General features: G+C 38.6%; 1 protein-coding gene across 1 annotated transcript in view; it reads left to right on the plus strand.

Annotated features, from left to right (window-relative positions):
- The window catches only part of cftr (CF transmembrane conductance regulator), an 89,131-nt gene that overhangs the window by 38,622 nt on the left and 34,723 nt on the right, over positions 1–15,786 (plus strand). Inside the window, 8 exon segments of the mRNA XM_052030223.1 lie at positions 1,142–1,263; positions 1,861–1,864; positions 3,577–3,722; positions 3,725–3,822; positions 5,419–5,511; positions 6,644–6,826; positions 8,754–8,832; positions 8,835–8,944. Of these exon segments, the coding sequence (XP_051886183.1) occupies positions 1,142–1,263; positions 1,861–1,864; positions 3,577–3,722; positions 3,725–3,822; positions 5,419–5,511; positions 6,644–6,826; positions 8,754–8,832; positions 8,835–8,944 (835 nt within the window).

A 15,786-nucleotide genomic window follows, 5' to 3' on the forward strand; every position in this document is an offset into this window, starting at 1 on the left:
TGCACTGCACTTTCTCTGTAGCTTGTGACACTTTACTCTGTACTGTTATTGTTTTTTTTACCTTTACTACATCAATGCACTTGTATTAAATCAATGTAAACTGCACTGTGTAATGAATTGACCTGTATGATTGTTTGTAAGGACAACCCTTTTCACTGTACCTCGGTACAAGCAACAATAATATACAATACCAAAATAATTCTTGCTCGTCATAAGGTCCTTTTGCTAATGATTCAGTCATTTGATAATCAGTCTTGGGCAATACAGTGATGCAGCTAGCTGAGCCATTGCCTCACAGCCTCCAGTGACTCGGTCAATTCTGACCTCTGGTTCTGACATTGTGAAGTTTGCATGTTCTTCTTGTGACCATGTGAATTTCCTCTGGGTGCTGCAGTTTCCTCCCAAATCTCAAAGATCTGTGGGTTGGTAGGTATTGGCAGTATAAATTTCTGCCTTGTGTGGAGGTGAGCGGTAAAATCTGGAGAAGTTGATGGAATGTGGAAGAATAAAAAAAATGGTATTAATGTAAGTGATTGCTTGATGATTGGTGTGGACTTGAGGGTCCAAGGGTCTGCTTCTGCACTGTATGATGCTAAGAGTATAACTTTATGTACTTTGACAGTATATTAATCCATGAAACTTGCTGTTATTGAATTCAGGATTTTTTATAGCGAATAGTATGTGTTATAATACAATTCTGCTTTTTATTTTGTTCTTTTTGATGTTAATAAACACATAGTCATGAGGTACAGCAAGAAAGGCCAACGTGGAATGTTTGGGCCTATCCCAAGATGCATTGGTTCACTGTTAAACTGTGCCATGAGAGTAGGTGTGTACTGGTGCTGACAAAAGTGAGCTTCTAAACTCAGTTCAACTGTCAATGAGTGCACAAAGTAGAAATGACTATTGTCTAAAAGAGAGGGAAAACTGGAGGGTGATCACCACCTGTGCTGCTCTTGCATATCTGGTGGTCAGGTATACAGCAGCACTGACAGAAGCTTTCAGTAGTCTGATTTCACCCCTTTCAGTTCAGTGTGGTGTGCATTTGTTGGAAAGTGATATAAACAGGAGTTAATTGTCAGGATGGAAAGTGTAAGTGGGTAATTAGCAAATTATTGGTTCTCTCTTTACCAATAAACAGAGACAAACGTGCAGGAAAAATAAATGAACGACTTGCAATTACCTCTGAAATTATCGACAATATTCAGTCAGTGAAAGTATATTGCTGGGAAGATGCAATGGAAAAGATTATCAATAACATAAGTACAGTAAGTTATATTATGATTCACTCCTATAATATTTATTAGAAAAATATCTAATCTGTGAATTAACATATTCCATGGAATCAGCTACTTTTGTCATGATATTTAAATTTAATTGACCGTAGATTTTCAGTCGGTTTTGGGGTGACAATTTTATTCATTTTAGTCTACATTCAATTTTATTGAAAGAGCATCCTAACTAAAATAGATTGAATGACAAAGCAACTTTCCTGCTGTGATATAAACACTGTAAATCTAAAATTCACAATTACTTTACAACCACTTCCTTAGCACATTCAGTGGCATTACCCCATCACTATCAACCTGAGAGTTTCCATTGACCAGAAACTTATCCGGGCCAGCCATATAAACGCTATGGCTCTAAGAACAGGTCAAAGCCTGGGTATTCTGTGGCTTCGAGCTCTCCAAATATTTTCCATAATACACAAATCAGAGTGATGAAATATTATCCAGTTGTGTGAGTGAAGGTAAACAGCACTCAAGCTGGCACGATCCAGGACAAAGCAGTCTGCTTGACTGAACACTTCAGCTATCACCTTAAATATACATTACCTCCACAATAAACATGTGAGGTCAGGAGAGTGTACCTGTAAGGTGCACTCCAATACATCTCAAAGATCTTTTGGACTGCATCTCCCAAACCTCCCTCAAATCAGCAGGTAGATGGAAAAACCACTAGTGTTAATAAAAGCAGAAAATGCTGTAAATATTCATCTAGCCAAGCAGGATCAGTGAAGAGTTAATGCTCCAGGTCAATGACCTTTTCATAAGTTGCAAGTATCTTCCTCTTAACTCCAATAGTTTTTCCATTGTCTCCAAGGTTCAAGGTCATTGACCTAAAACACTTTTCTCTCTCTTTCTCCCTCTGTTGATGCTGCCTGTATTGAGTATTTCCTGCCATTTCTTTGTTTTTTTTTAACTTAAGACTTCTAGAAACTGTAGTATTTGCTTTTGTACCACAACCTTCAAACAACCTCCCAAGCCATCCATCATCCTGACATGAAAATGCATTACCTTTCTTTCATTATTGCTGAACCAAACTCTTGGAACCTTGGCTAACAGCCCTGCAGAAAAACCTTCAGAACACAGGCTGAAGCAGTTCATGATTCCCTGCCACTTTTGGGTGGGAGTAATTAGGAAAATCAATAAAACATTGCCTGCAAGTGAATCCTTCATCCCCTAAATGAATAAGTGAAACAAAAACTTTCCCATCTTCACTGATGGTGGGACCCTTCATGTGAGTGCTGAAGGCAAGGTTAAAGCAATCAGAACCATGTTCAGTCAGAAGTGCCAAGTAAGGCTTCTGCCTGAGTTCTATCACAAAAAAAAATCTTCAGCCTATTCAATTCACTCCATGTGATATCAGGGAATGGCTAAGGCCTTGGATACAGCTGTGGTCATGGGACAACATACCAGTTGTATTACCGAGAGAACTGTGCACCACAACTAGGCATGCCTCCAGCCAAGATTCTCCACTACAGTCATAGCACTGGCAAACACCCAACAATGTTGAAAATGGCCCAGGTATATCCTGGTCAAATCCAGTCTAACTACCCAATCATCCACATAGCTCTTAGATGGCATTTGCTCATCAATAGCCTGCTTCCCAATGTCCATTTTGACTTCAGCAATGACTATTCCACTCATCAGAGCCATGGAACTATAAATTGCATCAAAATTTCCTGCCGCTCCCTGCAACAATGTCCAATATTCCATTAGTCTTCCTAATTACTTGCTCTATCTGCACACAAACATTTTGTGTTTTCATGCACTAGGACTATTAGAACTCTTTGAAGAGCAAATTTTATAGGCTCAGTCCATTTAAATAATAATTTGCTTTTCTTTTCTTCCAATCAAGTGAACAACCTCACATTTTCCCACATTATACTCCTGCCAAGCTCTCCTCACTTAGCCAACCTGTGTTCCTTTGCAGGTTCCTAGTGTCCTCCTCACAATTTACTAACCACCTCTCTTTGCACTATCAGCTAATTTGGCTGCAGAGCACTAGGTCTCTTCACCCAAGTCATCAATATAGATTGTAAATAATTGTGGGCCCAGCCCTATCCCCATAGTTCCATTTGATACTGTTGCCAATTGGAAAATGGCTCATTTACCTCTACTCTCTTTTATGTTAGTTAGCAGCTCCCCAATAGTATTGCCCTCAACCTCATGACATAAAAATAAAATTGTTATATACTCCATTGTTTAATATAAGTTATCATGAGTTAACATACATAGAAAGAAATTGTGATGTTTCCTGTGTAATTTTTCTGTGTTCCTTCTAATCTGACAGGGTTGAAATAAAGCTGACCAGAAAAGTTGCCTACTGCAGATACTTCAGTAGCTCAGCTTTCTTTTTCTCAGGCTTTTTTGTTGTGTTTCTGTCTGTGGTTGCCTACGCTTTCATACATACCGTAAAACTGCGTAGGATATTCACCACATATCGTACAACATCGTCCTTCGAATGACAGTTACCAGACAGTTTCCATCTTCAATACAAATGTGTATGATTCTTTGGGAACATATACATAAAATACAGGTATGTTAGTGAAATAATGCAGTGATGGGGAGCATGAAAATTCGAATGCTTCAAATTAAATATACTTTTTATATCTCATGTTCTTAATAATAATTGATATTCAGAACTCTTTCTTAGTTTTGGCTTTCACCAGAACAACATCCAAACGTTCAACAATTTATCAATTGTTTATTTGATAATGTGAGCATTATTTATGTATTCTGTTACCAACTAGAAGAGTCAAAGGAAATGTTTTATCAGGCTATAAGTAACTTTGCTCAAAGCTCCTCTGCTAATTATAATGGACCTCTCACCCAGACCATTGGGAAAGACTGTTATTAAGAAAATATTTGGATTACTGTTTGTCATATGACATTAAATTCATTCAGTTGGTCAATATATTCAGAGAGATACAGGAGACTGCAGATGCTGGAATCTGGAGCAATAGACTATCTGCTGAAAGAACAGCGGATCAAGCAGCATCTGTAGGGAGAAAGGAATTGTCAACATTTTGGGTTGAAACCCTGCATCAGGACCAATTCCTTTCCCCCACAGATGCTGCTCAAACCCATTGAGATCCTCCAACAATCCTGAGATTATTTGTTGGTCGATATATTCATTTGATTTCTCTTGCAGAAGAGAGGTATGTTAATGATCTAACTGGGTATATTAAAACCGTTGATTAAAATAAATAAATTTAGGGAAAACATTTTCTATTACAACACAAATGGATCTGGCTTGCAAAGCTTTCAGATTATGCTTACTGAAGGATGTCTTATAAATCCAATTTTCAGGCATGAAAAGCTTGGCATCCACCAATAGACCAATGTCCTGTGATGTGTAATGTGTACAGTTTGTGTAATGTGTAAGTTTGTAATGTATACAGAGCAAAGTAATCTTTGTGGTATATTGCAGACATCATGTACACAACCAGTTGGAAGAGAGATCTTAAAATTGCAGCTATACATCAAGGATAAAATAGCCTTAGGGATGAATGCACCTCTCTTCTTTCAGAGAATTCAAGTGAATATTTTGACCAATTGAATGAAATTAATCTCATAGCAACAATACAATAACCCATATATCTTCCTATACAGACTATTCTCATTCAAAAAACAACTTATGAGACAAAGTGACATGAGTCCCGAAAAATCAGTCATTTGAAACTAGAACTCCAGTAGTTAGTTCCATCTCCACTAAAATGAAAATTGATGACATTACTTTTGTGAATGTTATGCTGTGGCAGATGTGTACTCCTGAATGCTCTTTTATGTGAAAAATTAGTGAATTCTTTGTAATACATCCAAGCTGGCAGTGATACCAATAGTATAACAGTTTAAGTATTGTTTTCTGGTTAAGTTGTTTATACATATAATTTCAAAAATGCCTGAGTAAATTACTGTCAGGTGCCAATAATGAATGCTTCTAACATTTAAATTGAAGTGTGTTTTAAATACAATCTAAATTAGTTGGGCTATTTTCAAGTTATGATTCTATATTACATCATTGTAAGTTTGTGAAATTCTGGTTTTTCCAGATGGATCCAAAACTGGTCATTGCCCTGTGCCCATCCTTCAGATGTCAGCAACCAAGTGTTCATAATATTTTTTCTTTCAGGACTTCCTACATAAAGATGAACATAAGACTGTGGAGTACAACCTGTCAACAAAGGAGGCTGAGATGATAAATGTCACAGCATCTTGGGATGAGGTGAGAATTCATTTTCCAAAGCATTGAGAATCTTTCAATTCTTCATGTATATTTGCAAATATATAAATCTTGAGGCAACCAGTTTAATGTTCTGAAGCTCATAATGACGTACAGTTAAAGACCTCCTGTCTGAATATCCATGGTCTGAATACATCCAAAATCCTGATGCTAAAGTATTCAGAAATTCCACTGAAATGAGTCATGGTTTTCAGGAGATTATCACCAAGGTTTCCATTCACTGCTACATTCTATATTGTAAATGCAATAAATTAGTGCTCACAATTCTTTTTTATGGTGTATATTTATAAACAAAGCACATAATTACATACAAATAACATTTGCACATTACATCAGGGATATGGAAGACTGAAAAGGATTACTACCTAGAATGTGAATATATCCATATTTCAAAATACTGCTCATTTCCAATTCTAATTCAGACTGGAGTCCTTGGTCATTAGTTCCCTAAGTTAAAGATCTATTGAAATCTCTTTCCAATTTATTATTAATATTTTTCCATGGAATCTGTATCTCCTGTGACATGAGTCCCACCAACTCACTCACTCACTCACACACAGAGGCAGAATAAAAAGCATTTTTCTTTTTAGTCATAGTTTCATACTGCTGGTTTCAGCCCACCATGTCCATACTCACTATCAAGCACCCATTTACACCAATCCTACACTAATACAACTTATTCACTCCACATTCCCCTCAATTTCCCCCAGGTTCTATAAATCACCTACATACTAAGAGCAATTTACCTACCAACCCCATAACTTTGGGATGTATGAGGAAACTGGAACATCCAGGGGTAACCCAAGCAGCCACAGGGGGAATGTGCAAACTCTACACAGACAGCACTGGAGGTCAGGTTTGAACTTGGGGTGCTGGGAACTGTGAGGCTGCAGCTCTGCTAGTTGTGTCACTGTGCCACCCCAACTGTGGAACTATGCTATTTTTGATCTGGCGGGTCAAAGAAATTAGGGAAAATAGACATCATTCTTCAAGAGGACTTAATGGAGAAAAAATGCATAAAGGAAAACTTAAGATATTGGTTATGCACTGCAATGCTTTTGTAATTAAAGGACACAAGCAATATCAAATGTAACTTTTTTTAAAAAACAAACAGGGAATCAGAGAGTTATTTGAAAGAGTTAAACGGAATGATTCTGAGCATAAGATGGTGAATGGCGATGAAGGATTGTTTTTCAGCAACTTCTCACTGCATGTTACACCTGTCTTGAAAAACATCAGCTTTAAATTAGAGAAAGGAGAACTGCTGGCTGTGGCTGGATCTACAGGATCTGGCAAGGTAAGAGTTTCTATATTTGATGACTTGTTCACAGAAGTTCCATGTCACTTCTGAAAACAATGATAAATTCACAGAATAAGCTGGACAGTTACACTGCACTTGAAAAGTAGTACTGATTGCTAAATATACTTGCTGAGATTTAGAGATTTCCTGTTGCAGATGATAGATTCTGTGTACGTATGTAGCAGTAAATTTTCATATCTGTCTGTCAATATGTTCATGTTATGCATAATGGGAATTGTCACTCTAACTCTCCTCTGGTGTCACCATAATACTCACTATACCATTCTAATCCATGCCATAGTACTTGAGGCAGAACATGGCCAAGGGACAATGGCCCTTGTAGATAATTGTGCATTTGACAATGCAGCCCATGGGTTCAAGGGAGAAATAATTGTTGTTGATTGCTAATATTTACCAGGTGTGAGAATATTGGCAGGCCCTATTTGTACACATATCCTGACAGTTCCATTCACTTCACTTTAGTTCCAATGGCTTTAATGGAACTGACTGCACTGAAGGTGGAGACAACTAAAACCCTGACCCACTTATAGCACTAACAACCAAAGATTAATTTTGACCCTCAAGTTGCCCACACTACAGCAATAAAATGAATAAATATTAAAATAACTGCAGCATATTTTAAAAATTATTGAAAATAAATTGCTTTTGTTATTCTCATGTTTGAAAGGTGAAGCCATTAAATAAACTATGTGAACAGAGGGAATTATTAAAATTGAGAACTTTTGTGTGATGAAGGAAATAAGTAATCTATCGGACAACTGCATTTCAATGTACATTTGACCGATGGAAGTTCAACCTTGCGCCAGCCTCTTCTGGCAGTGACAGCTACAGCAAATCTAAGGCAAGGGAAGGTATTTTATAATCGGGCAGCAAATTTGGGGAAAAAGTAGGAAGTCTTGAGGAATCAGGGAAGAGCATACTTAAACAAAAAGCAAATAATCCAGATTCATCATTGGCGATACATTGGTACCTCACATAATGTTTCAGGGTGTGATCCCAGGAATGAGAGTGTTAGTAGATTCAATGTTAAAAGGGGTCATTATAGAATTACATGCAGAGAGATGTGTTACTGACAGCATTGCTGTGCTAGCAGCCTGATTGAGGACTCAGCCCTGCACTTCTGCCCCTGGTAATCTTTGCCCTGTCCACCTTGGTGCACCTCTGAGCTCCGCCTCTCAGTGCTGAGTACCACATCGCTCACGCCAACCCGCCAACACCAGCCCTCACAGGCAGCCTCTGCAATTGCCTCAGTGGCTTACTCTACACTGAACCTCACAGTGATGCAATCACCATTTCATTGCTGCAGAAGTACCAGTGGAGGCCAGGGGTTCAGGCCAAGTTCCCAACACTGCAGCACCTATGCGTGTCCAGATTCCAGGAACCAGTGGTACCAATGTAAGCTTAACATATTTTGACAGTACAAATTACTTGAAATGAGGCTTTGTGAGATGACAGGAAGGACTATATTACCTGGAAGAGCAAATGAAGAGTATCACAAAATATCTATGAGAACTATTTCAGTGGGATGGGAAGAACTTTGCCTTTGTTAAATTGCACCTACCTACTGATGTTTGAATCTAGTGAAGTTGCTGGAATTTAATTTCAGGAGGGGAGTCAAAATGGCAGCCAATACCCTTACATGTATTCAGTTCCAGCAATTTTCTCTTTCCATAATATTTTGATCTTGGTCACTTGCACAATAGATTACTTTGGTAAAGTTGTTTTACTTGTAACGGTGAGTTGATTGCTGTAAGTGTTCTGGTTGTGACAGGCACTGGAACTTTGGAACTATACTATTGGCACACATGATGAATGAACTTGGACATGACCTACCTTATTTCAAACAATGGGATTTCATGCAACAGCTTATATTATATTGCTGTCTCCATCATGTCTTATTTAGAGCTCACTTTTGATGATGATAATGGGAGAACTGGAGCCTTCGGAGGGTAAAATTAAACACAGTGGGAGGATTTCCTTCTCACACAGATACCCTGGATAATGCCTGGAACTATTAAGGAAAACATTATCTTTGGACTTTCATTTGATGAATACAGATATACCAGTGTTGTCAATGCATGCCAGCTGGAAGAGGTAAGTTTGATGTTTCATAGCATGTATAATATATGATGGCATTGATGGTTTTACTTAACATATCTTTGATAAGATGATAAAGTCAAAATCATTAACCTTTTATGAATATTATCAGACAACAAGAAATAATTGACAAACCATCCTCATTCAAAATTTGACCAAAACAGAATAAAATCTCTACAGTCAATTGCAGCACAAGGAACACAAGGCTGATTTTGATTAGTTCAGATGACAATTATTAGTTGCTCAAGATTCACTCCTGTATTCTTCAGTTGGTTATTACCACGTCATGTCTCTCAGTTTTTATTAATCTCAATGATGTCAATTAAATATTATCATTTTTTCTACAGCCTTTATAATAAATTTGCTTGAAGTTAAGACAAGAAAAGTCAGTTTCAAATATTCTCCTGTTCTAATTCTCTCTGAATATGACAGTAGTATCCAAGCCCAGGGCAACATTAACTGAAAAAGAATTGAGAAAATGAAATACTTAGCAAAGAGAGGAAACCAGCTTTCAATTTTTGCACTGAAATATATGCAGCAGTGTCATTTGAGCTCACCATAATGTGAAGCTGGGAATGCTGATAGATGGAGAAAAACTAAGAACTAAAAAGGGCACCTTTCCTTCAGGACAGCTTTGTCACTGAGTCAAAGTCATGAAACTCCTTCTCCAACATGGGAATACAATCGGGACTGAGGTTGCAGAGGTTCACGCAGAACTCCCTTCACTATCAAGGGCAGGCAACTGAGCATGGGTATAATATAGCTTTAGTCAACGTCACCCATGTCCCAGGAACATTTAGACAACTAAGACAGAAAAGAGATGAAAAGTTAAATTTACAGACGTTGCAGGAGCCAACTTCAGCAACAGCTCCCCGCTGAGTTCCTCCAGCACTTTGAGTGTGCTTCAGCAACAGCTAAACTGCTACTGGAACCACTGCTGAAGGAGTCAGAAGATAATTAACTGCATTTAGCAACTCTGATTGCAGTCTGAGAGAAGCCTAGATCATGCATTTCCAACTGATACAAGTGTGATAGGCAAAATTAAGTGACAGGCAATATTGAACAGGATATAATTGAAGCAAAGAGGTTGAAATCCTTCATTAATACAAACAGACAATAAGAAAATTAAGAACAATACTTGTGATGGGAAGAGACCTGAGTTAATACTCTACAAGGAAATTTAACCATTTGTAGGGTCTTATTCATGTCTTGTCATGTGAGCAGGAAAGGAAAATGAGAATTCTTAGAGATCAGTTAGCTGTATCACACACAAGGGTGTCCAGATGTCACAATAATGTTGGGATTGTCCCAGTGATAGAGACTTTGTCCCATGTCCTGATCTAGGTACTGTCAGGGCACCAATTGTCCCGATTTTCAAGGTAGCATCCTGCAAGAGGTTTCTAGTCTTCACGCCTTTCACATTGTCTCATGCTTCACACTTTCCTCATCTTTATGTCATTCTCACAAGAAGGAACTAAGATAGTTAATGTGATTTTAGAAATGTCAGAACTTCTGTCTATGTATTTAAAATCTTGCTGGCTCCTAGTTGTGATCTTTTTGGTTCTTACACAAACTTGTGACAATGAATGTAGTAATATTTCAAGTGCAGTGCACTCCTAAAGGAGAGATTGCTACCTAATCTTCTCGCCTTTTGTTACCTTGGATCTCAGACCTCAAACCACCCCCCCCACCCACACCTCAGATCCCTCTACGCCATGCCACCTGCCTCTACCCTTCAACCTCCCACCCACCCCATCCCACCAGAAAAAGTTTCCTGATTTCTTTTTGCTTTCTGGTCACCCTGTTCCATAGTGTGGAAGAGTATCTGGGTTTGTGACAACTTAAAGACAAGCAACATTTGCCTTTATCTGATCCACACTATATTACCCCCACAAAAGCAAGCACTCAGCAAAATAGTAATTTTCCATCCAGCTAAGCAATTCTGATCTGTGTCAGGTTTGGAATAGTAAGCATATAATGATGGCAAACACAATAAAAATAGAATCACACCTAACTGATACTATTGTCCAAGGTCAATTAACTTGCAGAAAACATGGAACTTTTAAAGGAGTGTAAGATGCTGAATAGATGGAATCTGATGTTAAGCCACAGAGAATAATCAGATTTCTTTTTCACTCCGTTCTCAAAATGGGGAGAAGCTTTATATAAAATTTAAATTTTAATAACAATTTAAATAAATAAAATTTAAAAAGAAAAATTTATTTCAAAGTAGGGTGCAATGTGGGGAATGTTCAATCAGCCAGCCATTTAGGCTGTGGCAAGTATACTGTTCCATTGAAGTCAAGTTCCATTGTTTGCAGAAGGAGGCAAGACTGAAGAGCCATAAAACTATTAGGACTGTCTTGAAGCGACCTTGAACTAAAGATTAAAATGAAAGATTAACCTCCTGAAAATTGCTCAGTTCAAAGGTGCATTTAAAAATTGTGTTCATTTTTCAGTTTCTGTGATAATTTTTATTTATTAATTGTATCAATATTAGAGATGGCAAGAAATGCTGTTTGACTGACAGCAAAGGTCTATCTAACTGGGTCTTGAAAAACCTGGTTGCTCTCTAATTAGATAAGATATCTTTATTAGTCACATGTACATCGAAATACACAGTGAAATGAATCCCGGTGTTCTGGGGGCAGCCCACAAGTGTCGCCACGCTTCCGGCGCCAACACAGCATGACCACAATTTCCTAACTTGTATGTCTTTGGAATGTGGGAGGAAACCGGAGCACCCGGAGGAAACCCACACAGACACGGGGAGAACATATAAACTCCTCACAGACTGTGGCTGGAATTGAACCCGGGTCGCTGGCGCTGTAAAGCGTTACGCTAACCGCTACACTACTGTAGCTTAGGAATGAGTGGTGTAGTCGGAGGTTGGAGAAGCCTCCAGGGAATGTGCCAGCAGCGTTTACAATCCCAGTGCATCATCAGCATCATGTAACTTATTGGATTGGATTTTGCCGATTCTACGGGAAACAACTAACCGCTCACGTGAGTCTGAGACTCTCACATTCGGGTGCTGGGTCAAGCTGAGCAGAGCTGGGAGTGCTGAGCAGATTCATTCACTCACTCACTGAGTCAGTGAGGCCAGCTGCTCTCCCCGTGCCTGCTCGGTCCCCGTCACAGCTGTTTCTGTGATCCTCTCTCACACACTGTTTTTGTTCATTTCCAACTTACAAACAGTTCAGGCTACAAACAGTTCTCAGGAACAGAACCCAATCATTACCTGAGGACTGCCTATAGTTCTCGTTTAGATAACCACTGAATACACTTTGATAGTCTATTTGCATGATGGAGATTCATCAGCATGCCTGTTTGGAATCTCATTGGAAATCATGGTATCATAGAACATAATCAAAACAGAGCCAGTCTACCTAACACCACTTATGGGGAAACTTTGACTCCGGCCAAAATCAATGGATGTCCATGAAATGATGAGCTAATCAAAGAAAGTCACCACAGAACTATTGTAAGGTAAATTGATTTTCACAAACTTGATTGAGTGCATTGATGCAGTAATGGAAATGGTTGCTAAGGTTGGTGCAGTTGAAAAATGTGCCCTTTCAAAAGGCTTTTGATAAAGTACCAAATAAAGGACTTGTAAGCAAAATTAAAGCCCAGGGGATTAGAGGAATGGTTGCATAGATATGAAATTGGCCTAGGGGCAGAAAATGAAGAGTAGCGGCAAACACTAGTTCAGAATAGATCTTCAGAATAGAAGCAAGTTTATTGTGGTGTTCCATAGGAGGCATTATTAGGCCCACAGCTTCTTTTGTTAATATTTTATTGATATATGGGTATATAGGACATACTAAATTCACTGATGATACAGAAGTTATAACTATAGTAAAATGAGGTATATACAGTAATAGTGGACTTCAGGAGAATGTAGACTCGTGATATGGACAGAAACACAGCAGATGAAATTTAGCACAGAGATATTAAGTGAATGCATTTGATAGGAAGAAGGTGGAGAGGTGATTTAAAGAAAATGGTACAGAAAAAGTTTGAGGACCAAAGAAACCTGGGGTTTATGAACACAAATATTTGAAGGTGGAAAGTAAAGTTAATAAGTCAGTTTTTTTTAAATGAAAAGCATAGGGAAACCTTGGGTTAATAAATACAGGCACAGAGTATAACAACAAGGGAATTATGCTAAATATTAATACCTCCAGCTTTATCTGGAGTGTTGTTCCAATTCTGGGTATCTCATTTTAAGGAAGAATGACAAGGCCTTGGTGCAAAGGAAATGACCATGGATGAGGATCTTCTGTTACATGAGGAGAATGGTAGTGGGGGATTGAATACAAATGTTGAAAATAGTGAAGGGTTTAGATGGAAAATATAAGAAGAAACAGTTTCCATTGGTAGGAGGATTGGCATCCAGAGAACACAGATTTAATGTAATAAAAACAGAAAATGCTGGAAACACTCAGCAGGTCAGGCAGCATCTATGAAGACCCTGCATCAGATTTAACATAATTGGTATAAAAACCACAGTAGCACAGCTAGTGGCAAGCCAAAGACCCAGATTCAATTCTGATCTTGGGTGCGGTCTGTGTGGAGTTTTCACATTCTCCCTGTAAACCATGGGTTTCCTCCGGGTGCTCCAGTTACTTCCCATATCCCAAAGACATGCAAGTATGTAGGTTAATTGTACACTGTAAACTATCCCTAGTATGTAGGTGTATGGTAGAATCTGCGGCTGATGATAAGAATTTGGGGAAAATACAAAAAAAGGGACTAATATAGGATTAATGCTAATGGGTTGTCGATGGTCAGAACGGACCAGGTGGGCTGAAGGACTTGTTTTTGTGCTGTATCTCTCTATGACTTTATGAGATGATCAGAACTTTTGTTTTAGAGTAAACTATTCTGATCTGGAACATGCTGTCTGAATGGTGGGAGGAAGCAGCATCAATAATAACTTTCAATGTGGATTTGGATAAATACTTGAAATAAAGTTGCAGGGCTAAGAAAAAAGTGCAGAGGACCCATAGGACATCTTTTCTGAAGAGACATCACAAGCACTATAGGCTGAATAGCCTCCTACTTTCTATGATTTCTTCTTGAACTGCCTTATGAAAAAGATGCAGCTATCAAATTGCTAATTGTCCTTCAGTACGAAGTATGCCAGCCTTTACTAAGGTTTCAAATAATCAAAGCAAGCAACTTCCGAATTCTTCAAGATCAGTGTAAATATAATTTGACACAAGGCTTCATTCTGCATATGGAAGCCGGCAATATTTTAAATGACAGCATTATGACCTATGCTGCACATGCACTAACTGAAGGATAGAAGAATTGCATGCCTGTGTGTCAAAAAAAATGGGTGCAGAAAATGCATCAATGTTAAATGGACATAGAGTCAAAGTGAAATTGTTCACAAAGCCCTTGAGAACATAGTGGACAAAAGGTTTAAAATTTAAATTCCCATGGATATTACCCTTTCTTCCACCTGCACTCCTGATGGCAGTTAGAGGGAACTGCCAGAGATTTTGTCATAAACAGTTGTTTTCATTTGCTTACAGCATTTCTCTGCAAATCCTGCCGATTTCTCACTGAAGCTTGGGGAGATTGGACAAACTGTCCCAGCTTTTATTTTCAGTAACACTCCAGATATGGGTATTAGACAAAAGCCAGGAAATACATCAGGACACATATTTATTCTCAAAAACTTATCAGCCAGCTTATGATGCAAGAAAGAAATCATGTGTCTAGAGACTATCAGATGTGTACCTGTACCTAACAAATAACTAATAGGAATAGAAAGTAAGATTACCTAAGGCTCCACATTGTAATAAATCAGTGATAAAATCTTGTTGACCAAAATTCATTGCTGATTTGTGACCTTGTGTCAACAAGTACTGGCACATCCATGAAAAATTATCTCTAGAAAATAGCAGTGTGCTTGGAAGTGCTGCTGCCCTTGCACTGAAACACAGACCTGTGGATATCTTGTGGAATTACAACTGAGATGGAGCAGCAAAAGTTGTAAACCTCTGAAATTGCTGTGGCGAACACTAACAGAAAAGGTTTACAGAATCTTCAGCAGACACACCATTATTTTACTAGATTAGTCCAATCAATGGAGAATCATACAATTACTCAGTAGATGAAAGTTCTGCAAATCTAATTTGAAGAGCCAAATTCAGTGCTTATCTGTAAAGATACGTTAGTACTACTAGTGGATGAAACCGATTTCCTTTCTTGGATCCCAGAGTGGGCAGTGATTGGTGGGAGAGGAAAAGTGGACCAGCAAGTCACAAGGCCCCTTTGAAATATGTGGAAGGGGGACACGGAAAGGTGTATTTCCTGCGGAATTTTGTTGAAGCAGCCAGAGAGAAGTGATGGGAATCAAAGTAGGTAAGGTGTAAGTTTAGTGGGGCAAGACTTCTAAGGAAACGAGGTTGATGATGGCTTGGGAGACCATCGTGTTGAGTCATCATGGTCCGGGGAAAAGCTATGAGGATTTCTCAGAGCTGATTCTTAGCCTCTGTAAGATGTCACACCTTAACAGCATCCCCTGTGAGCAGGTTTGATAATGATATCAAGATTGGTTCTTAGTGAATGAAATGCTGCAAGTCTAGAAGGGGATAGGTTAGGAGAGAGTGCAGGGACTGGAAAATCAATGTTTACCAGTTAAAACAGATCCAGAGTGGATAAGAGACCAAAGGGAGGGGTTCAGGTGGATTGGGAATTCTGGGAAAAAGGGTCTGCAGTTTGAGGGGGAGGGCTCCTGGTCAAAGAAATAAAACATGGAAACAGAGTCTGTGGAAGAAGATTCAGTGTGAAATTCGTCTCAGAATTCTTTAAGAGCGAGA

Source organism: Pristis pectinata, chromosome 15 (assembly GCF_009764475.1).
Source record: "Pristis pectinata isolate sPriPec2 chromosome 15, sPriPec2.1.pri, whole genome shotgun sequence".
In the NCBI taxonomy this organism is placed as follows: domain Eukaryota; kingdom Metazoa; phylum Chordata; class Chondrichthyes; order Rhinopristiformes; family Pristidae; genus Pristis; species Pristis pectinata.